Raw genomic sequence first — 24,580 nt, forward strand, 5'->3', positions numbered from 1 at the left:
TCTCCCTCTGTTGCCCAGGTTAGGAGTGCAGTGGCACGATCTTGGCTCACTGCAACCTTTGTCTCCTGGGGTCAAGCGATTCTCTTGCCTCAGACTCCTGAGTAGCTGGGACTACAGGTACGTGCCACCACGCCCGGCTAATGACCTCCATGTTTAATGTTAAATGACCAGTCTCTAGGGAATATGGAATCAAAGGCATGGAGACAGAATCCCTATTTTGTTTGGGGAAAAGGGGGATAATCTTTGTTCCAACATAATATTATGTTGGGACATTTAATATCATCTACAATCCAGTCCTAACTATACCAAAATAAAGTCTCAACCAACTCTGATTGATTCTTCTCCTTTAGGAATTACATAGTATACAGTGATTAGACACTGAAGAAAATAAAGAAAAACAATTGAAAATATATGAAGAAACAGAAACATGAGATTTCTCACAAGGCCCTGGATTAAAAAAAAAAAAAATACCGAAAGACCCTTTGAAAATAATCACTATTTTTGAGCTTATTGATACACAGAGATCATCTTTTTTTTTTTTTTTTTTTTTTTTGGCCGAGTCTCACTCTGTTGCCCAGGCTAGAGTGCAGTGGCGCATGCATCTCGGCTCACTGCAACCTCCACCTCCTGGGTTCAAGCGATTCTCCTTCCTCAGCGTCCCAAGTAGCTGGGACTACAGGCATGTGCCACCATGCCCAGCAAATTTTTGTATTTTTAGTAGAGATGGTGTTTTGCCATGTTGCCCAGGCTGGTCCTTAATTCCTGACCACAAGTGATCTGCCCACTTCCGCCTCTCAAAGTTCTGGGACTACAGGCCCAGCTCATCACTTTGTTTAAACGAAGTCATAGGTCAGGTGCATGTCACTGTACTCCAGCCTGGATGACAGAACAAGACACTGTCTCAAAACCCCACCACCCCAAAACGAATTCATGCTAACTTACCAAGAAAATAGTAAACAAACTAACATTATAAACATTTTTACTAATTGTCATTTATTTTGCTAGTGTTTCTCTCTCAAAAATACGCAAAAATACCACTACAGGACTATCCACCTGTCTCCACCTCTTGCAGTCTTGGGACCGGGAAAGAGGCTGGTCCATTAATCTTCACTGTAGATGTCCCTGCAAAGGGCAGGTGCATGTGGCTGCCAGTGACATTGGGTAATCAAGATTAGTCTGACAGGCTCTGGATCGGGAACCTGAATTCTTTGCACACCAGGGAAACTCTGGCTCACTTGCACTTGTATTCTTCCAATTTATGCTTTCTCTGCAAGGGCTTCCATTGGACAATGAAGAAAATCTGCTAACGTTCGAGTGAGTTGCTTCCTCTCATCTATTTCTGCTGCCATTCTGCCATTGTAATCTGCCGGCAACATACACGCATCCATCATTTTAGAAAGCCTTTCTAGGCCGGGCGCGGTGGCTCACGCCTGTAATCCCAGCACTTTGGGAGGCCGAGGCGGGCGGATCACGAGGTCAGGAGATCGAGACCATCCTGGCTAACACAGTGAAACCCCGTCTCTACTAAAAATACAAAAAATTAGCCGGGTGAGGTGGCGGGCGCCTGTAGTCCCAGCTACTCCGGAGGCTGAGGCAGGAGAATGGCGTGAACCCCGGGGGGCGGAGCCTGCAGTGAGCCGAGATCGCGCCACTGCACTCCAGCCTGGGCGACAGCGAGACTCTGTTTCAAAAAAAAAAAGAAAGCCTTTCTCTGGGTTCTTTATCTGCTATTTTATCTAGTAGAGATACTTCTTGGTCTACAGCAGGCAAAAAAGCGATCCTCTAGTGAACTGCTGCATCACCCAAGGCTGCATTTTCTAGATTTTGTAATGCTCTCATGAGATTTAGAGTCTGTGATGGTGGCTCATTTGCAGATCCCAGAGAGGAACAGTTTTTATTTTCATTCATCTTTATCTGTTCATAAATTTGCTTCCTAGGCTTCTTATCACCACACAGAGCTTAAGTTGCTGTAATACATTGTTTCATTGTTTCTTGTTTGTTTGCTTGTTTGTGGTTTTTTTGAGACAGGGTCTTGCTCTGTTGCCCACGCTGGAGTACAGTGGTGCGATCATGGCTCACTAAAGCCTCAACCTCCTGGGCGGAAGTGATCCTCCCACCTCAGCCTCCCGAGTAGCTGAGACCACTGGAGCACACCACCATGCCCAGCTGATTTTTTTTTTTTTTAGAGATGGAGTCTAGCTATGTTGCCCCAGCTGGTCTCAAATTTCTGAGCTTGAGTGATCCTCCCACTTTGGCCTCCCAAGGTGCTGAGATTATAGGTGTGAGCCACCATGCCTGCCTCTAAATACATCATTTGCATAAACAGACCTTTCTTCCCAAATAGACAACACTCTTCCAATGTGCTTCTGTGCTTCTTACAACTCTCATCAGTTTCACTTGAAACATGCTTAAAAGCCTCCACTATAACCAGTGCAAATCTTTTGTAAGCTCTGGCCCCTTCCTTTTGCTTTGTATTTTAGTAGAGACAAGGTTTCACCATGTTGCCCAGGTGGTCTCACTGGCAAGGTAAGAAAACTAAGCTTCCTGTTTGGCTTTGCTCTCTGCAACTCCAGCTACCACGCGGTGACCATGGGCCCGGGTGCTTCTTGCTGTGGTGAATGAGCCACAGCGACCAGGTCTGCATGCTCTGCTGTGAGTTGCTCAACCCTGACAGCTCCTTCTCCAGCGCCACCTCAAAGAAGACCGACATCCCTTTCACCCCACATTCATGCCGTCCCACACTGTGGGGTGATGGGAGGAGAGTTAAGTCCCCCTCTCGCAGCCTTGCCCCCTCACCTCACCCTTTCCACACCCTCACTACCACCCTGCTTGGTAGGATTTAATCCTAATACATATTACCCTAAATCCCATCTAACTCATCCGAACTTTGGAAAGTGACACACCTTAAGTGGTTGTGATTAAAACAGGCATTAACTTGTTTTGCTCCAGTGTGCTAAGAAACATTTGAAAGACATCCTTTTGGTTTTTGTTTGTTTGTTTGTTTTTGAGACAAGGTCTCACTCTGCCGCCCAGGCTGGAGAGCAGTGGCGCCATTATACTCATTGCAGCCTCGAACTCCTGTGCCCAAGCGATCCTTCCATCTCGGCCTCTTGAGTAGCTAGGACTACAGGCGCACACCACCATGCCTGGCTAATGTTTTTAAAAATTGTTTGTAGAGATGAGGTCTCTCTGTGCTGCCCAGGCTGGTCTCCGACTCCTGGTCTCAAGAGATCCTCCCGCCTCGGCCTCTCAAAGTGCTGGGATTACAGGCATGATCCACTGCACCTGGCCAGTTTGATGGTTTTTAATAAAGCTACATACATAGGCAGCTCATGACCCAGCAATTCCACTACATGGTATTCCCAAGGAAAGTGATGTATCCACACAGACTTGTACACGATTATTCATAGAACCTTTATGAATTATAGCCCCAAACTGAAAACAACCCAAATGCCCATCAATCCGTAAGTGTATAAACAAAGAAAGGAACAAATTGCCAACATGTGTGTTAACACAGATAAAATCTCAAAAGCATGTTGCCAAAAAAAAAAATCAAAAGCATGTTGAACAAAAGAAGCCAGAGACAGGATTTTGTACTGCATGATTATACTATGATGTCATTTGCATGAAAATCTAGAAAAGACAAATCTACAGTGATAGAAGCAGGACAGTATTTTCCCGAGGCCAGGAATTGGGGATGGGACCTGGCAAAGGAAACGTTTAAGAGGATAACAATATTCTGTGTCTTGCTCATGGTGATTGTTACACAGGTGGCACATTTACTAAAATTCACACTGTACAGCTTAAATGGATGCATTTTATTATATGCAAATTTTTTTTTTTTTTTTGAGACAGAGTCTCACTCTGTCACCCAGGCTGGAGTGCAGTGGCACGATCTCCGCTCACTGCAACCTCCACCTCCCGGGTTCAAGTGATTCTTCTGCCTCAGTCTCCTGAGTAGGTGGGATTACAGGTGCGTGCCACCACACCTGGCTAATTTTTCTATTTTTAGTAGAGAAGGGGTTCACCATGTTGGTCAGGCTGGTCTCGAACTCCTGACCTCGTGATCGTGATCCACCCGCCTCGGCTCCCCAAAATGCTGGGATTACAGGTGTGAGCCACCGCGTCCAGCCTAAAGTGGATTTTTTTAAAGCCCACAGAACCTGTCTCTGTTTTGATTAGTTCCCCAGATTCATTGTGTTTTTTTTCGTTTTTTTTTTTTTTCTTTTTTTGAGTTTCGCTCTTGTCACCCAGGCTGGAGTGCAATGGGTGACACTCGGCTCACTGCAACCTCTGCCTCCTGGTTTCACGCAATTCTCCTGCCTCATCCTCTGGAGTAGCTGAGATTACAGGCGTCCGCCACCACTCCCGGCCGAGTTTTGTATTTTTAGTAAAGACAGGGTTTCACCATGTTGGCCAGGCTGGTCTTGAACTCCTGACCTCAGGTGATTTGCCTCAGCCTCCCAAAGTGCTGGGATTACAGGCATGAGCCACGGCGCCCGGCGTGCAAATTCATTGTTAATTTTAATGGGTTGCACTCCCTATTTGGAGAGTGAGCTTCCTGCTGATGGTCAGTATGTATGTATATATGTTTTTTGACAGCAGGTCTCACTTTGTTGTCCACAGCTCGCTGCAGCTTCCTGGACTCAAGAAATCCTCCAGCCTCAGTCTCCTGAGTAGCTGGGACTACAGACATGCACCACCACACTTGGCTAATTTTTTTGTAGAAATGGGGTCTCACCACGTTGCCCAGGCTGGTCTGGAACTCCTGGGCTCAAGCGATGATCCCGCCTTGGCCTCCCAAAATGCTGGGATTACAGGTGTGAGCCACAGCGCCCGGCCGGTCACTATTTATTGATCCCTCGATATGTGCCAAATGCTGCTCTAAGAGCTTTGCATATATTAAGCTACTAAATCTACCAATCATGCCACACAATGTCAACAGCTCCATGTTAGAGATGGGAGAACTGAGGCACAGAGAGGGCAAGCCTCTTGCCTAAGAGCACAGCATGTGATTTTGTAAGTGACAAACAATTTAACCTACATGGTCAGGCTCCAGAGTTTAGTTTGTAATAATTGCAATACACTGTCTCCTACTGAATTTGCTGATAGATACCTAAGAGCTAGTAAATTAAGGAAATCAAAGTTTTCATTAATAGATAACACCAGGTAAAAAGAGGAACGTAGAAAAGTGACTAAATATGAGAGCAGGGGAAGGGTTCCCAAATTGGGCAATATGCTTTCTTTTTTTTTTTGAGACAGAGTCTTGCTCTGTCCCCCAGGCTGGAGTGCAGTGGCGCGATCTGGGCTCACTGCAAGCTCCGCCTCCCGGGTTCACGCCATTCTCCTGCCTCAGCCTCCCGAGTAGCTGGGACTACAGGCACCCGCCAACACGCCCGGCTAGTTTTTTGTATTTTTAGTAGAGATGGGGTTTCACCGTGTTAGCCAGGATGGTCTCGATCTCCCGACCTCGTGATCCGCCCGCCTCATCCTCCCAAAGTGCTGGGATTACAGGCTTGAGGGGCAATATGCTTTCTATACCTGTTTCCCCACTTGTGAAATAAACTACTCCACCTAGCAAACTCACACTTAGGCACCTCACTGAGAAAAAAGTATTTCATGTGCATACACAATTTAAAAAGTTAAGGGCCAGATGTGGTGCCTCTTGCCTCTAATCACAGTACTTGGGGGGCAGAGGCAGGAGGACCGTTTGAGTCCAGGAGTTGAAGACCATCCTGGGCAATATAACAAGACACAGTCGAAGAGAAGAGGAAGAGAAGAGAAGGAAAGAAATTCTGGAAGGAAGGAAGAAAGAAAGAAAAGAAGAAAAAGAAGGAAGAAAGGAAAGAAAGAAAGAAAAGAAAAGAAAAAAGAAAAGAACGGAACAGCAGGTTCTTGCCTTCTCTAGAATCCCAAGCCCTCTATGGGAAGTAAACACTCCAGCCCCTTCTGTTTCTCCTGTTATTATCTCTGTATTCCCAAATGATAAGCTATCACGCTTTCTGATTTATCAGTATCATATGTTATCTCTTGATTTGCTGGCCTGATAGGTAAGGACTTAGCTCTCCAAAACTCTCTCCCCCATTTCTCCTTTGCCCAACAAAATTGTACTGGAATTCTCTATTAAATCACTCCAAATTTCTAGGACAATGCAAATTTTTCTCACAGCTGAACTAAGAAGCCCACTAAACCACAATTCCTTTCTTTGTTCTTGGAATTAGTAATTGCCTTTTTTTTCTTATCCTGGTTTTCCATCAATTTGTCATTATTTTTCCTCTAACGTCCAACATCTTTGTCTGTCGCTGCATACATTTAAACGTACCCATTCCGCTTTCTTCCTGATGGTCTCCTTCCTAACCTGGTGCTGTCATCGGGACTGGGCGCTCTCTCTCTAAGGATGCGTGTGCCTTGCGTGCTGGAGTCCCATTTCCCGTGTGGCTGTTAGCATGTGAAGAGATGGTAGTGATGTTCACCGTGATAATGCTGCTGGTTTATTGTGGAAGCTCTCTGCAGAAGTCACTGTACATCATTTTGTTATCTCTCTCCTTTTTTAAAAAAAGATTTCTGTACCCATCCATCCACTAACTGTATGTCATTTATTGAAAATGTATTCCATATGCATAAATTGAGTTCACATATGTAATCACATAGAATTCAGAAACAGGGATTTCAGAAACCTAGGTCCTAGGTTGTGAAACTGCTACTATTCAAGTATCCTTTTCTGGATCTCAATTCAAATAACCCAACTCTTAAAGGATACATTTATGGGATAGTTGGAAGAGTTTAAGCAGAATATTTGGTATAAAATTGCTACAAAATTATTAGTGTTTAAGGTATGATATAGTATTGTAGTTATATGTAAAATTTTTCTTAACTTTTGGAGATAGTTACTGGAAGATTTCTGTATCAAGTGATGTCTGTGATGTACTTCAAAATAATCCTTTGTCGGGTGAGGGAGCAAGTTGAAATAAGGTAGGCTGAGCATCTCAAAACTGAAAATCGCAAATCTGAAAAGCTCCAAAATTCAAAACATTTTTGTTTTGAGACAGAGTCCAATCTGTCGCCTAGGCTGGAGCGCAGTGGCACAATCTCGGCTCACTGCAACCTCTGCCTCCCAGGTTCAAGCAATTCTCCTTCCTCAGCCTCCCAAGTAGCTGGGATTACAGGCACCTGCCACCATGCCTGGCTAATTTTTGTATTTTTATTAGAAATGGGGTTTTGCCATGTTGGCCAGGCTGGTCTCGAACTCCTGACCTCAGGTGATCCGCTTGCTTCGGCCTCCCAAAGTGCTGGGATTACAGGCATGAGCCACCATGCCTGGCCCAAAATGTTTTGAGTGCTAACCTGACAGTTAAAGGAAATGCTTGTTTTGCAGCATTCAGATTAGAGAGTTTTGGAGTTGGAATGCTCAACCTGTAAACATAAAGCAAATATTCCAAAATCTGAAATCTGAAACACTTCTTGTCCTAAGCATTTTGGATAAAGGATTCTGAACCTGTATAAGAAACAAGATTGGCTATGTGTTGATTAATTGCTCAAGTTGGGTGATGGGAGTTCATTATACCACTCTCTCTATGTTTACATGTGTTTAGAACATTCCAGAACAATTTGTTTTTAAATGGTTTTCAGGGTAGGCCAGGAAAAAAATTAAATCTGATAATTGTAGGAGACAGAATTTAAAACTCATCTTCTAGCAAGGATATATTTCTTTTTTAATTTACTTAATGAACTTACAGTAGACTTAGTTATTTTAGTTTCCCTACTGTTATTTAAATTACAAATCTGAGGCAGAAGCGGGACGATCACTTGAGCTCAGGAGTTCAAGACCAGCCTAGGCAACATAGTGAGACTCTGTCCCTACAAAAAAATTAAAAAGTTAGCTAGGAATGGTGAGAGCCTGTAATCCCAGCACTTTGGGAGGCTGAGGTGTGAGGACTGCTTGAGCCCAGGAGTTGGAGGCTGCAGTGAGCCATGATTGTGCCACTGCATGCCAGCCTAGGTGACAGAGCAAGACCCCAACTGAAAAAAAAATAGAATAAAATTTATGTTTTAGTGTATTTATGTATTTATATACAAACTCAATTTCAATACCAAAGTCAAGATTCATCCATTTGTTCAACAGCAATTGAGCATCTTCCATAGATGCCAGCACTCTTGGGTACTCGAGATACACCTGTAACAAGGACTCAGAATAGCGACTCAAAAATTAGTTTGTGATTAAAAAAAAAAAAGCTGGGGCCGGGCGCGGTGGCTCAAGCCTGTAATCCCAGCACTTTGGGAGGCCGAGGCGGGCGGATCACGAGGTCAGGAGATCGAGACCATCCTGGCTAACACGGTGAAACCCCGTCTCTACTAAAAATACAAAAAATTAGCCAGGCGCAGTGGCGGGCGCCTGTAGTCCCAGCTACTCGGGAGGCTGAGGCAGGAGAATGGCGTGAACCCGGGAGGCGGAGCTTGCAGTGAGCTGAGATCGCGCCACTGCACTCCAGCCTGGGGGACAGAGCAAGACTCCGTCTCAAAAAAAAAAAAAAAAAGCTGGAAAGCTATCTTTTACATACATTATTTCATTTCATCCTTCTAGCTATTCTGCAAGATAGCTATCTAATAGGCCTAAATGAAATTAAGGTTCAGAGAGAATAAATCACTTGCCCCACTGGCTAATGGAGGAAATGGGACTATAATCCACGTTGATCTGCCAAGTCTGGGTTCTTCCACTGCATGTGGCCCTGAGCTCTCTCACCTGCCGGATGGCATGAGGCTTGATTGGAAGCACTCTCATCTGTTAGATCAACTCTCCACAGCATGCTCCTGGAACACAACTGCTGTGTACCACTCTAGCAGTCAAGCAAGCAAGAGAAGCTGACTTTGAGTAAACTGAAAACCAATTATTTAAAGGATATTGGGTACTTCAGGATTTTGGAGTGGTCTAGAGAGACTAGTTCAAGGCTAAAGTTCCAGAAGAAAAAAATGCCCAAACCCATCTTACGGAACTGGTCGGATGAGGAAACTGATGCCACCACCACTGAGTGCCACGGAGTGTCCTGCCACGGAAACACAGCTTTACCACCTCCCCGCATGCCTGGGTCCCAAATGCAGGAGTCCAAAGTCTTCTGGGTTGTCCTGAGAGAGGATGGACTGACATAGCCAGCATTCCCCAAATCTAGCACGGGTGCTCAGAGGGAGCTGGGCAAGGCAACCACTCTGATTCTCTCTGTGGGATGTTCAATACATTTGCATGCCTCTTCTCCAATTAAAAAAGAGGAACTGGACAGACAGAAACCACAACAAACACCCTCCATCCCCCAAATAATGTGAACAAGTCTTTGGTGAAATGGCAGAAAAGCAGGCAGTTTAACAGGTTTCTCTACTGCAGGGCCGCTCGGGACATTCATGCATGCATTCATTCATTCATTCGTTTGAGACAGAGTGTCACGCTGTCGCTCAGACTGGAATGCAGTGATGCAATCATAGCTCACTGCAGCCCTGGCCTCCGGAGCTCAAGCGATCTGCCTGCCTTGGTTTCCCAAGCAGCTGGGATTACAGGCGTGAGCCACCGTGCCCAGCCAACATGGAGCTTTTAATATGCTTTACAGCATGAACAATCTCCAGGAGGAGGATGTAGTAGTTCCCAAATATTGGTGATCATGGAACTTTTATTTCTGTAACAGGCTAAATACGATGGAAAAAGTGGTGCTGGTGGTAGGTTTTATGCTCAATTGCTTCTTCTCCTGTCCTCTGCTAAGTCCTATTCATTTGACATTTAAAAAAATTTTTTTTTTCCTTTTTTTGAGACAGAGTTTTGCTCTTGTTGCCCAGGCTAGGGTCCAATGGTGCGATCTCGGCTCACTGCAACCTCTTCCTCCCGAGTTCAAGCGATTCTCTTGCCTCAGCCTCCCGAGTAGCTGGGATTACAGGCGTTAGCCACCATGCCAGGCTAATTTTTGTATTTTAGTAGAGACAGGGTTTCACCATGTTGGTCAGGCTGGTGTCGAACCCCTGACCTCAGGTGATCAACCTGCCTCGGCCTCCCAAAGTGCTGGGATTACAGGCATGAGCCACCACGCCCAGCCTATTTTTTTAATATTAAAAAAATTCCCCACTTTCCAAGGCTGACCTATCATTTGCCCTCTAAGAGGTTTTTGGGTAAGCCCAGGCACAGATTTTTTTTTTTTTTAAAGGTTTTATTTCTGATTCCACTCCCTGAACTCTAGTTCTGGGGCCCACATATCTCATCTGTGCTATAGCAGTCACTCCCAACTGGCCTCCCAGGTCCTGCCCTGTCAGTCATCACAAATGCAAATCCAGTTGTCACTTCCTTAACTGAAAACACTTTGATGGCTTCCCATTGCCCTCGTGAAATGCCATGTTCTGGTTCCTACTTCCTTCCCGTTTTCTCTCCTGTCACGGCCCCCTCCCCCGCAAAACTTCTCCCCCTACTGGCAACACACACCAGATGTTTGCTAATCACCTACTTTGGAAAGCTGGTCTGGCCGGGTCCTCTTCCCATGGACTCCTGTAGCATCCTACATTTTTACTTTTCATGGCACTTAAACTGCATGGTAACTGCTTGACCACTTGACCACTGGTCTGTACTCCCCACCAGATAACAAGTTCTGAGGTTCTGAGAGGGCAGAAATTCATTTTGCTTTTTTTTTTTTTTTTTTTTGAGGCAGTCTTCTGTCACCCTGGCTGGAGTCCAGTCACACAAGTCATAGCTCACTGCAGCCTTGAACTCCTATGCTCAGGCAATCCTCCCACCTTAGCCTCCTGAGTAGCTGAGACTGTCGGTGTGTGCTATGCCCAGCTAATTTTCTCACACATTAATACCCAGCAAAACACTTGCCATGTAAAAGTGAGTCTATAAAGTGATGAACACACTTTAAAATACGGTAACAAATATCTTTTTATTTTTCTCTGTCTCTCATACAGTCAGACTGGCATAGCAGGTATCAGTGGTACACTAAAAACATCAGATTTTAATGTGTTCCATGATGAAGCAGACAAGATGCACTTCCTATCTTTGATGGGAAAAAAAGAAATTATACTTACCCTTTGTAAAAGCATAGAGAAAGTTTAGAGTCTGAAGAATAAGACTCAAATTTCTATGGTTTCAACAGAACAGGGAGTGAGAGAAACCTCAGTTGCTGAGGGCAGGGCATTTGTCAGAAGGATTGTTAAATCTTTATAAAATGCCAATCAAGATGGCTAGTTCTAAAGGAGAAAAGAGTGTCTCAAAAAGCAGCACTATCAGATAGTCATGAGCTTGAATGTTTTCAGAGAGGTTCCTCAGGAAAACACCTAACACCATTTTCTGAATGAGAGGCCAAATATCCTCTCTTTACCTTTAGTCGTTTTCAGGACTAAAACGTTTGCTTGGTTCAAAACATTAGGCGAAATTTCCTCATGGTTATCTCAACTAAGATGTTGGCTTTGGGCAAAGTTGTAACAATGAGGGTTTTTTTTTCCCCCCTTAAAGATTTGGGTTAACAAACTTACTGAGCATTGACTCTGCAGCTAGGCACTATTTAAGTGCTTTACATGAATTAAAACTTTAAGACTTGAAATAAGCCTGGAAGATTAGCATCATGCCTGTATCCTAGATATTATCTCACTGTACCAAAGAAACTGGCATTATGCCCATTTAATAAATGAGGAAACTAAGGTTGCATAATTTAGCTAAAGTTACAAAACTAAGTAGCAGATCTGAGATTCAAATCCAGGCAGTTTGGCCTAACAGTCTACATTCTTAACAGTAGTATTATAATGGCTCTTGAATAAATTCACTTCACACACATAAAGATCCATTCAATCTGAGTCAGAGATTTGGATTTTGGTGCTGGCTCTTTCTTTAGTAAGTTGTGGGGATTGCGTGTAGACACTGCCAATCTGAGACTGTCTACCTGACCTGTAAAATTAGATGATTGGATTCGATCAGTCACCTCCTAACAACGTGAGAGAGGAGATGAGAAGGTAGAGGTGGTGGTTAGACACATCACAAGGATCCTTGGCCCATTCCAAACAAAGACTCTTTAGGAAAATGAGTTGTTCTGCTAGAAGTTAAGGTATGAAAAATCTCTGGACTATAACAGATTGTTTTCTTTTGAAGCCCATGGAATCCAAGTAATGTGGCATCTGGAAGTCCCCTCCAAGTGCATGCAAAGACACAGGTGGGTTTTCCTAGAGGAGGAGTCAAGTCTTTTATTAAACACTCAAAGGAATTCATGACTCCAAAAAAGATGAAGGGCCTATAAAATACTTCTTCAGCTTTATGCTCTTGGAGGAAACTGGCAATCCAAGTTTGTAAAGAGCAATATGACAAAACCTGTATTTCCTGATTAACAGCCAAGTGTTATTAGACTATGATGAATAAGACATATTAAAAGTAATCATAACCTAATAAACTAGGTACCTACAGGTGCTACTTAAAATTTGCTGTCTTGGACACAGAGCTGAAGTAAAATATCTCATCTGGAACTAGCTTATATCTGATACAGACAATATGTTTTAACATTTTTTTCAGAGTTACAAACTTACAGTAAACCAAAGAAAAAGTCCAATCACGAGTTATATATAAAGTATTTATTTTTTATGCACATATTTACCTACAAAATTTACAGAAAATAAAACAAAGCAGAATATATAGAATACCCTCTTAAGACTTCTTAGGAGCAGAGGGTTTTATTGCTGCAGTTCAAAGAATAAAATTTTATACAAGTGAAAGCTAAGATGAACACATTTAAGTTAAATGGCAGCCTTGTTAAAAAGTTTTTTTATCTTGTTATTGAATTTTCAGCTTTATGTTAAATGAAATTTAAAAGATTGCTCATGAAATAATTTAAACCTTTTCAAAATCTAATAAACAGGTAAAAGGCACCTCCAGTACTTTAAAATATTTACAGCAATCCCAATAGTTTAATTTTAAGGGCTATTATAGTACATGTGGCTATTATGCATACACAGTATGTCATTAACACTCTCTAAACAGTGAGAATTGTAGACTCTAGTTTGTGGCACCGCTCCCAAGTTATTCTGGTGAAGGCGTAGGATGACCAATTACACCTGTGCAACACTAGTGTCACAGCCTGTCTACCACAGCGTAAAATCCAGTTATCTAAAACAATGACTATCAAAGTCCCAGACAATACATAATTTATCAGTAGACTTGTATATTCACAAGTCTTTAGGGTATTTTAAAAATAATTAAAGAGGCCAGACATGGTGGCTCATGCCTGTAATCCCAGCATTTTGGGAGGCTGAGGCAGGAGGATCACGAGGTCAGGAGATCGAGACCAACCTGGCCAACGTGGTGAAACCCCGTCTCTACTAAAAATACAAAAAAATTAGCCGGGTGTGGTGGCATGCACCTGTAGTCCCAGCTACTCGGGAGGCTGAAGCAGGAGAATCGCTTGAACCCGGGAGGCAGAGGTTGCAGAGAGCCAAGATCGTGTCACTGCACTTCAGCCTGGCGACAGAGCGAGACTCCGTCTAAAAAAAAAAAAAATTATTAAAGCAATATAAAAGATATTTAGCATTAAATGAAAATAATGAACTAAAAATATAACCACAATAGTTGCTGGAGTTCAATATCTGGTTTAACAGAAAGTATTTCTCAAAACATCTGTAATTTCTTACAACATAATGGAGAGTTTTCCTCAGTCTAAGCTGAATCCAATGTTTTTCCTGCAGTATGATTAGAAATGTAAGAATGAAAGGCACACATAATAGCCAGTTTTAAAGAGCTGTGGGGATGGCAAGCAGATGTTCCTGAAATACGGTGCAGGAGAACAAAGTCCACACAACGTTTTCCTCTTTGTTTAACATTGGCATTGATTTGCTATTTACAGTAGTTTGCAAAAATACATTATAAAAACTGAATGAGGTTCTGTTTCTAAGTTTAACTTAGTAACATACATACATACTTCATCTGCAAAAATCTTTGCAGGATCTGAAGTACTAAAGTGACACTAACACTGAAACACAGGTAATCAAAAGTACCAAAGCACTGATAATGAGTCACCATCATCAAGATAATCCAGGTAAATATTGCACACTTCTTGTCAGTTGCTGCTATGACCTTTACATATCCAACCGCAAAAGGAATCCTTTATGGCTTTTTGCTGTATCACTTATTCGAAGAAAGGCTATTTTAAGTCCCATAACAATGAGTGAAGATTGTCATTGAACATGAGGCCTAGGTTTCAAAATTAGTTTTCCTGTCTGCAAAAATGAAAAGACAAAATTTTTTCAATACACAGTTCTAGTAAAAATACCACTGCTTATTTATAAACCTTAAAGCGTATGTGCAAGGAATAAGAACGCTTCTCTATAGTCAAGATTAAACAATTAATAGTTATGCTTTCAAAGCTTCCTTTGTTTGGAGCTTCCTTCTGAGCTCTTTATTTTAAAATACTACATACATCTTTTTTTTCTCCTCTTTTCATTTTTTGTAGAGACGGTGTCTTGCTATGTTGCCCAGGTTCATCTCAAACTCCTGGACTCAAGCAATCCTCCCGCCTTGGCCTCCCAAAGTGCTGGGATTACAGGCGTGAACCACCATGCCTGGCCTCTTTATTCTAATTTCTGTAATGAATAGGTATTACTTGTTTAATGACTTTTTAAATTGAAGACTAAGACACTTTTATAAATAAAATAAGCAAATCAAAATAGAAGCTACCTATCAAAATTGTGAGACACCCTTATTATACACTGGTACATGATAGTTTTTAATTTACTTAAAGACAGGGTCTCACTGTCATCCAGGCTGGACTGCAGTAGTATGATCACAGCTCACTGCAGCCTCAAACTCCTGGGCTCAAGCAATTCTCCTGCCTCAGCCTCCCAAGCAGCTGGGACTACAGGTGTGTGCCACCTGCCTGGCTAATTGTTACATTTTTTGTAGAGATGGGGTCTTGCTAATGTTGCCTAGGCTGGTCTCAAACTCCTGGACTCAAGAGATCCTCCTGCCTCCGCTTTCCAAAATGCTGGGATTAGAGGCATGAGCCACCATGCCCAGTCTCCCATCATCTACTTTTAAAAACACAATAGGTTCATATGTCCATAGTCCACAAATTAATCTATGACCTTATTTACAAATAACATATGTAGCATATCACTTGATAAATAACAGTACTTTATAAAACCAATATCTGCTGAGCCATTTTTGGTCAATAACAAACAACCACTGTACTTCACTGAATCTAAGATGCGTCAGTTAAAAGATGCATCATGATTTTATGTCATTAAGATTAAATTGTTAACTCTCCCAATTTGTCAGATCTCATTGATTGTAAGATGGATCTCAATGCCAAATATGTTAAATGTAAAAGTATCCTAGAATCAATGCTCTAAGTATATTCTCACTATTCATTCCACAGAGAAAATTTATTGCTAATAAAATGTCTACATTTCTAAAGCCAAAAATTTCAGTGTTTTCATGCAGGTCTATAATTTTCTAACCAAAAAAATACTTACATCATCACAAGACATATTGTATTCTGCTAATACCGTTCGACATCGAGCAGCTATACTGAATACATGTGGTCAAAGGAAAATTTCTCGTTTCAAGAGTAAGCTTTGTTTTTTTTTTGAGACAGAGTCTTGCTCTGTAGCCCAGGCTGGAGTGCGGTGGTGTGATTTCAGCTCACTGCAACCTCTGCCTCCCGGGTTCAAGCGATTCTCCCACCTCAGCCTCCCGAGTAGCTGGGACTACAGGCACAGACCACCACACCTGGCTAATTTTTTGTATTTTAGTAGAGATGGGGTTCACCATGTTGCCCACGCTGGTCTCGAACTCCTGAGCTCAGGAAATCCACCCACCTCGGCCTCCCAAAGTGCTGGGATTACAGGCGTGAGCCACCGCGCCCGGCAAGAGTAAGCTTTTAACCATTACCTAGACCAAGAAAGAACTTCACAGAATGAAATTTAATCCTTGGTAAAGGATACATTGATGGTGCAACTACTCTCTTGTGTATTCCAGCAAAGAACAAGCCTATTAGAGTGATACAGCTAATGGTGAAAAACGGGTGATTCCATAATGATGTGAAGAAGGACACCTGTAAAAGAAGAGATGAAAATATAAAAATGTTAAAAATCTTAGAATGGCTGATTCCTACCTTCCCACTTGTACATCAATATAATATTTTTTATCATCTAAACTATGAGGATTTGAAGACTTCTAATAATCTTAGTTCTCTGTATTGCTGTGTTGTAAAAATAAAAATGTATAGGCTTTCTATCTTCTATAAAGCAAGATAAATATAGCAGTATTCCCTCCATTCATTTCAAATACTTGAACTATTACAAATTCATTCCTATAATCAAAAAACAACCCTATCAAAAATATTTACTGAACTCTGCATTGAATGAGTGAAGATGAGGCCTCTGGTCTCAATGAAAACACAAATCAAACATGATTTAGTTATTTAGCTACCTTCTCTGTTTTTTTTTTTTTTTTTTTTTTTTTTTTTTTTTGACAGAGTTTCACTCGTCACCCAGGCTGGAGTGCAATGACACGTTCTCAGGTTGCTGCAACCTCCACCTCCAGGATTCAAGTGATTCTCCTGCCTCAGCCTCCCAAGTAGCTGGGATTACAGGCGCCCGCCACCACGCCTGGCTAATTTTTGTATTTTTAGTAGAGACGGGGTTTCACCATGTTGGCCAGTCTGGTCTTGAACTCTTGACCTCAGGTGATCCGCCCGCCTTGGCCTCCCAAAGTGCTGGGATTACAGGCGTGAACCACCATGCCCAGCCTACCTTTACTATTAAAAAGCTTCCTTAAAAGAGTTGAGCAAACTCTGCCATTCATAACTTGGTCCCAGTCTAATTTTCATCTCCTGCCATATTTCCACACATAGGCTGCCTTGTTCACCTCTCTGCCTCCACCTGGCTAACTCTTACATATCCTCATAACACTCAATTCCAGCATCACCCCTTCCTCCCTGCAGAGGCAAAAAACAAATTTGGTTTTGAGATCTAAATGACTACAGGACATTCAAGCAGGGAAAAACGATTAGTAGCTATCCATAAAGAACTAGAATGAAAGAGAAAGGGCTGATTTCAGATCTGGGCATATCAAATGATAGCAGAAAACAGGACAATCCACAAGTCTTAAGAATATGTAGAGGGACAAGGGTCCAGGATCCATGACTGGAACAAGAGTAGGCACCAAAATGGAAACATCGACTGGAGACACAGAGAAGACAAGCATTTAGAGCCTGTGTAGAAAGAAATCAAGTGGATTAGTAACTAGATGGGAGCAAGAGAATCAAGTTAAGCACATTCCCACTCCACTCTCAGAGCAGGAGATGCGCAGGTAAGCATTTCAAGACAGAAGCACCAGGTAGATGGCCCAGCATGGTACTGGTTACAGAAGTTTGTCAAATGAAGAAATGAGAGGCTGAAAATACCAGAAAAGAAGCTCCCAGAAAGATGATGACCCAAGGAAAAGTTAATATTCCAGAAGAACGTCTTCTTCAAACCTCTGAGGACAGTGTCTCACAAGCCAGCTCTGTTGTGTGTGGCCTGCACCAGGTTAGCATATATAGTGCTTTATGTCTTCATTTTAATTAGGCCATCAGTTTCAGCCTTCCTCCCTCCATGGCAACACTCCAGTGCATCGAAACAGCAGTTCTCTCCAGGCCAGGCAGTCAGATACTTCCTGTGTGCCATATTCTTTCTCTCCCTAGGTTCTTCCAGCTAGCCACTAGCTCCTGAGTTTGCAACTCTTGCTACAGATACAATTGCTGGTTAAAAATCCTGTCAGGTCTGGGGTTATTAAATACTGAAATATAAAGAGCCAACCCTTAGGCGAATAGTTATATTCTCACCTAATTTAGAAAATTATATTAACTACATAGTTTTGGGCCTATTTCAAATTACATTTAATTCTGTGTTTTATTAAGATCTCAACTAGCTGAAATCAGCTTATATTTTTCCCAATTAGAAGTCAGACTCATTTCCCAAGATGGATCTTTTTCAATCTTCTTGCCAGCCTCCTTCCACTCTTCCCCTAAAGATGACTACCAAGTGCAGCCTTAAGATCAGATTTTTATAAATGAACACACAAGAGAGTTTCCTGTCTGCCATAAAAATCCTCTATTAACATAAAATTCCATCACCAATCTCCCCTTGCTTCCTATCCTTTTAAATATCTCCACCTCAGCAGATAAAGTTAGGGAGACTATATGCGAAATAAACCTCTCTGGCTGTCTGAATTGCCTTGGAGACTGATGACAAAAGCCTTCTCTTAGGTTTTTCTTCTGTAAAACCTAAAAGGTACAAATAGAGCTACTCAAAGTAGTCTACTTAATTGCAGCTTAAACCGGGGAGGGGATTTTTAAGATTTGTGAAAATTACATCATTACTCCCTAAATAAAACTGCACTGGGGGAAAGAAACTTCACTGAAAAATTGGAGACTAACTACTTCTCTAATAAAAAAAAGCCCTGAGTTTGAAATTAAGGCACAAGTTAGTAGAAAGAGGTGGAAATTTGAGAAACATGCTATCAACTTTCATCAAAGGATGCTTCAAGGAATAACATTATGAAATCAGTTATTGCATTTGGTATAGGGATATTCTTGCACAGTGCCCAGTGGGAGATCCCTCAGTGTTTCCTATATTAAACTTCAGGCAAGAAATTTTTTTTCAGAGATAAATGTTGGGAAAGAAAAGCTTTGCTAGCCCAAGGAACTGATATATGTGTTATCTTACAGACAATGAAAATCACAGAATTAACTGTGACTTCACTGATTAGATTACTCAGAGACTAATTTATAATCCAATTCTGGCAACCGTGTTGGGCTACATGGCCTATATATCAGTGAGCTGGTTTCCCTTCTAGTTTTGACCTCATGGTCCAACTTGTTTTTATCTAGTCCTGACTTTTTATTATACTTGTATTTTGCTATTTTATCATATGTGTTTCCTGTAGAGTCATCTCCAGTGCTTTATGGGATGAAGAAAGGTATTAACAGAGATAACTCATAGAAGAAAATGTTATTTTATAATTTTTTTCTCTCCCTCTTTTTTTCTGAGACAGGGTTTAGCTCTGTCACACAGGCTGGAGTGTAATGGCACAATCATAGTTCACTGCAGCCTCGATCTCCTGAGCTCAAGTGATCCTCCCACCTCAGCCTCCCAAGCAGCTGGGTACAGCATACTACACCTGGCTGATTTTTAAATTTTTTGTAGAGATGGGGTCTTGCTATATTACATTGCCCAGGCTGGTCTTGAACTCCTCCCTTGGCCTCCCAAAGTGTTGGGATTCCAGGTGTGAGCCACCATGCCTGGCCTATTTTAGAACTTTTAAAAGCTGGCACTGATGACACTCAATGAACAAAGCAGAATGAAAAGAATACTCACACTGAAGTAAAAATGAGAGATATTAAAAAAAATGTAAAAATGATAAATTCAGAAGTGAATGACAAATAACAAATAAATGTCTAAGAAATAATAGCATCTCTTAGACCTTTTCCCTGTAAAGATACTTAATTCACAACAGCCAGCCAAAATCTTCCTTGAGCAAATTAATAAAAGGCATATTTTCAATGACAATATCACTAGTAGTAGTAATAGGTAGTGTTTGAATACTTTATCATTAACAAAGCACTACAATATCCATTATCTCATTTAATTATGCTAATGATTTTAAAACAAAACTTCTACCTTTTGTGTCTCAGGGTCTATTAACCAGTTCCAGGCACCAGTAGCTGTACAGACAGATACCACTATAAGAAGCACTGATGAAAGATAAACACGAAATTAGTAAGCAAATACATACTTAATATGTGATACTATCACCACCAGTTCCTACTAAATGACAACCAAAGAATATAGCACTTTATTAAATGGAAAATGCACTAACTAGACTCAGGAATTAGGAGGCTTGCCATCTGGCTTCAAGGAATTCTCTTAAACATTGTGAACCTTAGTAATTAAGGTACTGTTTCTCTTATGATTTGGTCAGAACTTATGATGATCAATGAAATAAAAAGCAAGTCGATGGTGACACTTCAGTAGAAGAGTCTATGCTATGTAACGTTCACTGTGCTTAGTGAAGATTTTGCGGATCTTGTAAACTCAAATTAAAAAAACAACAAACTCATTTTCTACTATAAACAAACCATCAGACACTCCTTTTTGAATGTACTGAAAAGACTAAAGGATTTTGCTTTGCAGATGACTGCCATGGTTACATTAAAGTCAGTGCAGGAAGTATGGAGCACACCAGTTAGTATCGGATTTTCTTTAAGGGACTTAAAGAAAGGTAGGGTAGAAATTACTGCCAGTAAAACTTAGAAAAGGTCTTTCTCTCCACTGAGCTAGAATGATTTTAGAAATTCTAAATAAATCATAAGTAAAACTTAAGAATGGTATTAGTAAAAAATAATAAAGGGGCATCAAGACCCAGTTAATATTCTGGAGATGATGACCGTTGCCTTTCAGCTAGGATGCGTACATTTTTTCAAATGTGGAAATCCAGTTTCCAAGAGCAACACAAATATAGCAAATATAGAAATATAGTAAACCCTTAATTATCTAGAATTCCTTGATGTACTTTTAGAAGAGGTAAACTAAAGGAAAAAAATCTTATTTTAGGTATTTAATAATAGGATCAAAATATCAAAACTATGTTCTGAACTCAGAACAGACTGAACTAAATTTCTCACAATTCTGTATTCCCAGAAATACACGCACTATATTACACATGTATGTTTTAAGAAGATAAGCAAAAGCAAAATCAATACACTAGAAAGGACCTCATACACATGCTTTATTTGATTGGTTCATTAACCAAGTAAGTGCTAAGACCATGAGTCAGAGAAAAAGTAAAGTATATTTATATCACATTTTATAAGATAGGGCAGTATCATATACATTTTAAAAGATTTTCAAGTAACAGTGAAACACAGGTCTTGGGGATAATTCCTAGGTAAACCAGAGAACCTAGGAAAATCATTACCTGTAAATTCTGACCAACCAGAATTCTCACAGCATACTAATAAAACGTTGCAAACAGATTTAATAAAAATTACACAAAAAATCTTGCCAGATCCTTAGATCCTTAGCTTCAGTAGTGCTTTTTTGGTCTAGCAAACTGATTTACACTTTGAAATAAAGTAAATCCTCAATGTATGCTACTACACTTCCTTCTTGATAGCAATTAAATTTAAATAATGACCATCCAGGAAATTAAAACTATTTGGCCCGGCGTGGTAGCTCACACCTGTAATCCTAGCACTTTGGGAAGCCAGGATGGGAGGATCACCTGAGGTGAGGAGTTTGAGGCCAGCCTGGCCAAAATGGAGAAATCCCGTCTCTACTAAAAATACACAAAAAAATTAGCTGCACGTGGTGGCGGGCACCTGTAATCTCAGCTACTAAGGAGGATGAGGCAGGAGAATCACTTGAACCCGGGAGGCAGAGGTTGCAGTGAGCCGAGATGGCGCCACTGCACTCCAGCCTGGGTGACAGAGTGAGAGTCCATTTCAAAAACAAAAACAAATAAAAACTATTCCAAACATATATCAACAAAGCATTTTGTTTGATGATCTCATGGCTTGTATATTTGTCCACATTTCCTATATATTTCCATGGGCAAGTAATCACTGTTCAAATTATATTTTGTAGCATTCATGATACTTATGAATAGATAGTAATAATGTGAATTTTCTAGGTCAGACTTCAAAGCAGCACAATTATGCTTTGTTAAAAATCAACTAAGGGTAATTCTGTAACTTTTCCAAGTATACATTAAATAACATGACTTTTTTTTTTTTTTTTTTTTTTTTTAAAACACAGGGTCTCCCTCTGTTCCCTAAACTGGAGTGCAGTGAACATAGCTCACTTAGCTCACTACATAGCTCACTACAGCCTCGACCTACTGGGCTCAAGTGATCCTCCCAAGTTGCTGGGACCTCGGGGTGTGCCACTATGCCTGGCTAAATTTTTTTTTTTTTTTTTTTTTTTTTTTTTTGAGTAGAGATGGGGTCTCTCCATGTTACCCAGGCTGGTCTCAAACTCCCATGCTCAAGCAATCCTCCCGCCCTGGCCTCCCAAAGTGCTAGGATTATACACGTGACTGAGCCCTGCCAATGTGACTCTTCTTACTAAAATTTTATTCCAATAGTTTGTGGACAAATCATAAAACTGATAAACGGGCTACTGAAATTTTTATTATATATGTCTTTATCAAAACTCTAATAGTTAATTCAAAAATTTAAATATTTTTATCATTCATTTATTGAGACCGGGTTTTGCTCTTGTCGCCCAGGCTGGAGTGCAATGGCGCAATCTCGGCTCACTGCAATCCCCGCCTCCCGGGTTCAAGCGATTCTGCCACCTCAGCCTCCTGAGTAGCCAGGATCACAGGCGGCGCCACCATGACTGGCTAATTTTGTATTTTTAGTAGAGACAGGGTTTCACCGTGTTGGCCAGGCTAGTCTTGAACTTCTGACCTCAGGTGATCCACCTGCCTGGGCTTCCCAAAGTGCTGGAATTACAGGCATGAGCTACGGCGTCTGGCCAAAAAATATGTTTTTTAATGGAAAAACAAAAACAACCACACGAAATAGACTGTTCTTTTGAGAAAGCCAGTTATAAGTTCCTTTTCTTAAAAATTTCTTCATAAGGCATTGTTTACAATGTTAAATAAATTTACACAAATATTTTACATAAAAGCAAATCATTCCTATATAAGGATAAAAGTATCAATTGTTAGTTTTCCCTTAAAATAACATTCAGGAACTTACTTCTCCAGCGTCCAGTAGCAGGTTGCAAACAATGAATATATTCAGTAAGTCTCCTCTCAAAAGCCTTGAGATCTAGGTAGAAAGATGTCAATTTTCTAATTAGCCACTCTTACTCGTCTGACGAAATGTCAGAGTATTTACCTAACATTAAGACGACATGTGAGATACTCTTAACTGCTTCAGGTCTTACACACTAACCTCCATGTATCACTGCACTGTTTATTTCATTTACTATGACAGCTTTTTAAGCACTCGACAAAAACATTAGGGTTAATTCCAATTTCTCATATAAGAAAACTTGCTGATTCACTTTTAGAAGCTTCATAAAATGGTATGGGGAGAAATAAGCAGCAGCCTCGGCCAGCGCCCAAAGCGAACATTTTCAGGGTTGCAAATAAAATTAAAATCAGGTCGAGTTTTAGCTCCCTGGGAACCAAGAACTTCCTATTAGAACCACGTAGTGCCTAACATCAAAGTCTTCGAGGTCTATCTGACTGCAATTACCCGCCTCCGGTTTCCAGTTCTTATATTTAATTAATGGCTACGCTGTCTGGCCTTACTAGACTTCTTGACACTGATAGCGGGTGGGTGTGGAAAGACATTCCCCTTGCCCCCTCCGAAGGGGGTACAGGTGATCTTCGTGGCACCCAGGCAGCGCCTAGTTCTAGAAGACAGGGGCGTCTAAGCTGCTCCGAGTAAGTGGTGGGGTATCCTTTCCGCAGTGGCGTGCTTTAAACTTTAAAACACCGAGCAGCACTTCCTAACCTTGGCAGTTACCGGAAACCACCGCAGGAATCAGGGATACAACTCGCGGGGCTGTGAGAATGAAATGAAATGAATTAGCAGGCTGCAATGCACGAAGTGCAAGTGTCTGCCAATGAATAGAAAATAAAAATAGAAGCTGGCGAGGAGCTCGACCCTCTAGGCTTGTGGAGACTGAGGGAGCTGAGGCGCCGCCCCCCGCGTCCAGCCAGGTACGGCCGCCTCCGCGCCCCCAAGCTCCGGGCCTCGAGCTCCATCCTCCGCGGCCTCCTGCCGGGGCGGGGGTCTTCACGACGCCGGCCCCTCCGGAGCACCGCCAGCTTCCGAGAGGAGACGTGGGACGGGCCCGGGCGGCCCACCCTACCTTCCGCCTGCTCCAGCGAGTTCATGTCGGGCGGCAGCTCGGGTCACCGCCGCGGCCCCGTCCGCATCGCAGCTTCCGCGGCCCCCGCCCAGCCCGCAGCGCCAACTCCCACCTCTAACCGCTCCCCGCTGCCCCTCCCCGTCGCACCGCCCCTTGCCTAGACCCGCTAAGCTCATTGGGTTCCTCTACCAGACCTCCAACTAAGACGGCTTTCTATTGGCTGCCTCTTGCACCGGACTCGGAGCCTAGCGTTGGACGGTCAGCCGGAGGGACCAAGAACTGCCGGCGGCCAGGCGGGCGTAACGCTGGCGCCGCCTCCTGCCCCGGGGAGGAACTGCAGCCCTCCGGAGCCAGTTCGTTCATTCATTTATTCCCGGTTCCCCGCTTGGTTCTTTCATTCCTCAAATGTTGATTGAGCGCCCACTACCTTCCAGGCGTTATTCTGGTCGCTAGCGAGGGATACAGAAATCAAAGAGCTGGTTCTGTCCTCAAGGATCTCAAGGAGTAATGAAATCTATACAGAACTAACTAGAACCCTAAATAACAAGTTTCCTTAATTATGGTATCTTAGATAACCAACCCCTTAAGTAAACACTTCTCTGTTGGTTACTTTCTTCTCACATCACCCAGCTTTCATAATTCCTAAATGAGGCAAAGTATAAGCCCAAATACCTATAACTTAAAAAGAGATCTGTAAGGGATTGAG

General features: G+C 42.0%; 1 protein-coding gene and 1 pseudogene across 2 annotated transcripts; both read right to left on the reverse strand.

The window, feature by feature from the left end:
* Positions 1-1,100: 1,100 nt before the first annotated feature.
* Positions 1,101-2,762, reverse strand: LOC129493145 (regulation of nuclear pre-mRNA domain-containing protein 1A-like; annotated as a pseudogene).
* A 9,802-nt stretch (positions 2,763-12,564) lies between these two features.
* CNEP1R1 (CTD nuclear envelope phosphatase 1 regulatory subunit 1) lies at positions 12,565-24,028 on the reverse strand. 2 transcript variants are annotated; one of them, XM_055298919.2, is made up of 7 exons: positions 23,875-24,028; positions 23,514-23,564; positions 22,749-22,820; positions 19,663-19,736; positions 15,943-16,052; positions 15,472-15,526; positions 12,565-14,217 (listed from the first exon to the last, which is right to left on the reverse strand). In XM_055298919.2, the coding sequence occupies exons 1-7, from the start codon at positions 23,897-23,899 to the stop codon at positions 14,176-14,178; spliced, it is 429 nt and encodes a 142-aa protein (XP_055154894.1). In that variant the 5' UTR covers positions 23,900-24,028; the 3' UTR covers positions 12,565-14,175. The 2 variants fall into 2 exon arrangements, with proteins under 2 accessions (XP_055154894.1, XP_055154895.1); XM_055298920.2 differs by lacking the exon at positions 23,514-23,564 and having other exon boundaries at positions 23,875-24,022.
* Between the last annotated feature and the right edge of the window lie 552 nt (positions 24,029-24,580).

This window comes from Symphalangus syndactylus, chromosome 11 (assembly GCF_028878055.3).
Source record: "Symphalangus syndactylus isolate Jambi chromosome 11, NHGRI_mSymSyn1-v2.1_pri, whole genome shotgun sequence".
NCBI classification, from domain to species: Eukaryota; Metazoa; Chordata; class Mammalia; order Primates; family Hylobatidae; genus Symphalangus; species Symphalangus syndactylus.

Excerpts from the sequence above, each read along its gene's own strand:
- CNEP1R1 (XM_055298919.2), bottom strand. The coding sequence starts at position 23,899 with ATGAACTCGCTGGAGCAGGCGGAAG. Across the intron at positions 23,565-23,874 it reads CTCGCTGGAGCAGGCGGAAG|CCCCGCGAGTTGTATCCCTG; the intron begins GTAGGGTGGGCC and ends TCATTCTCACAG. Across the intron at positions 15,527-15,942 it reads AGAGTAGTTGCACCATCAAT|TATAGCTGCTCGATGTCGAA; the intron begins GTATCCTTTACC and ends ACATGTATTCAG.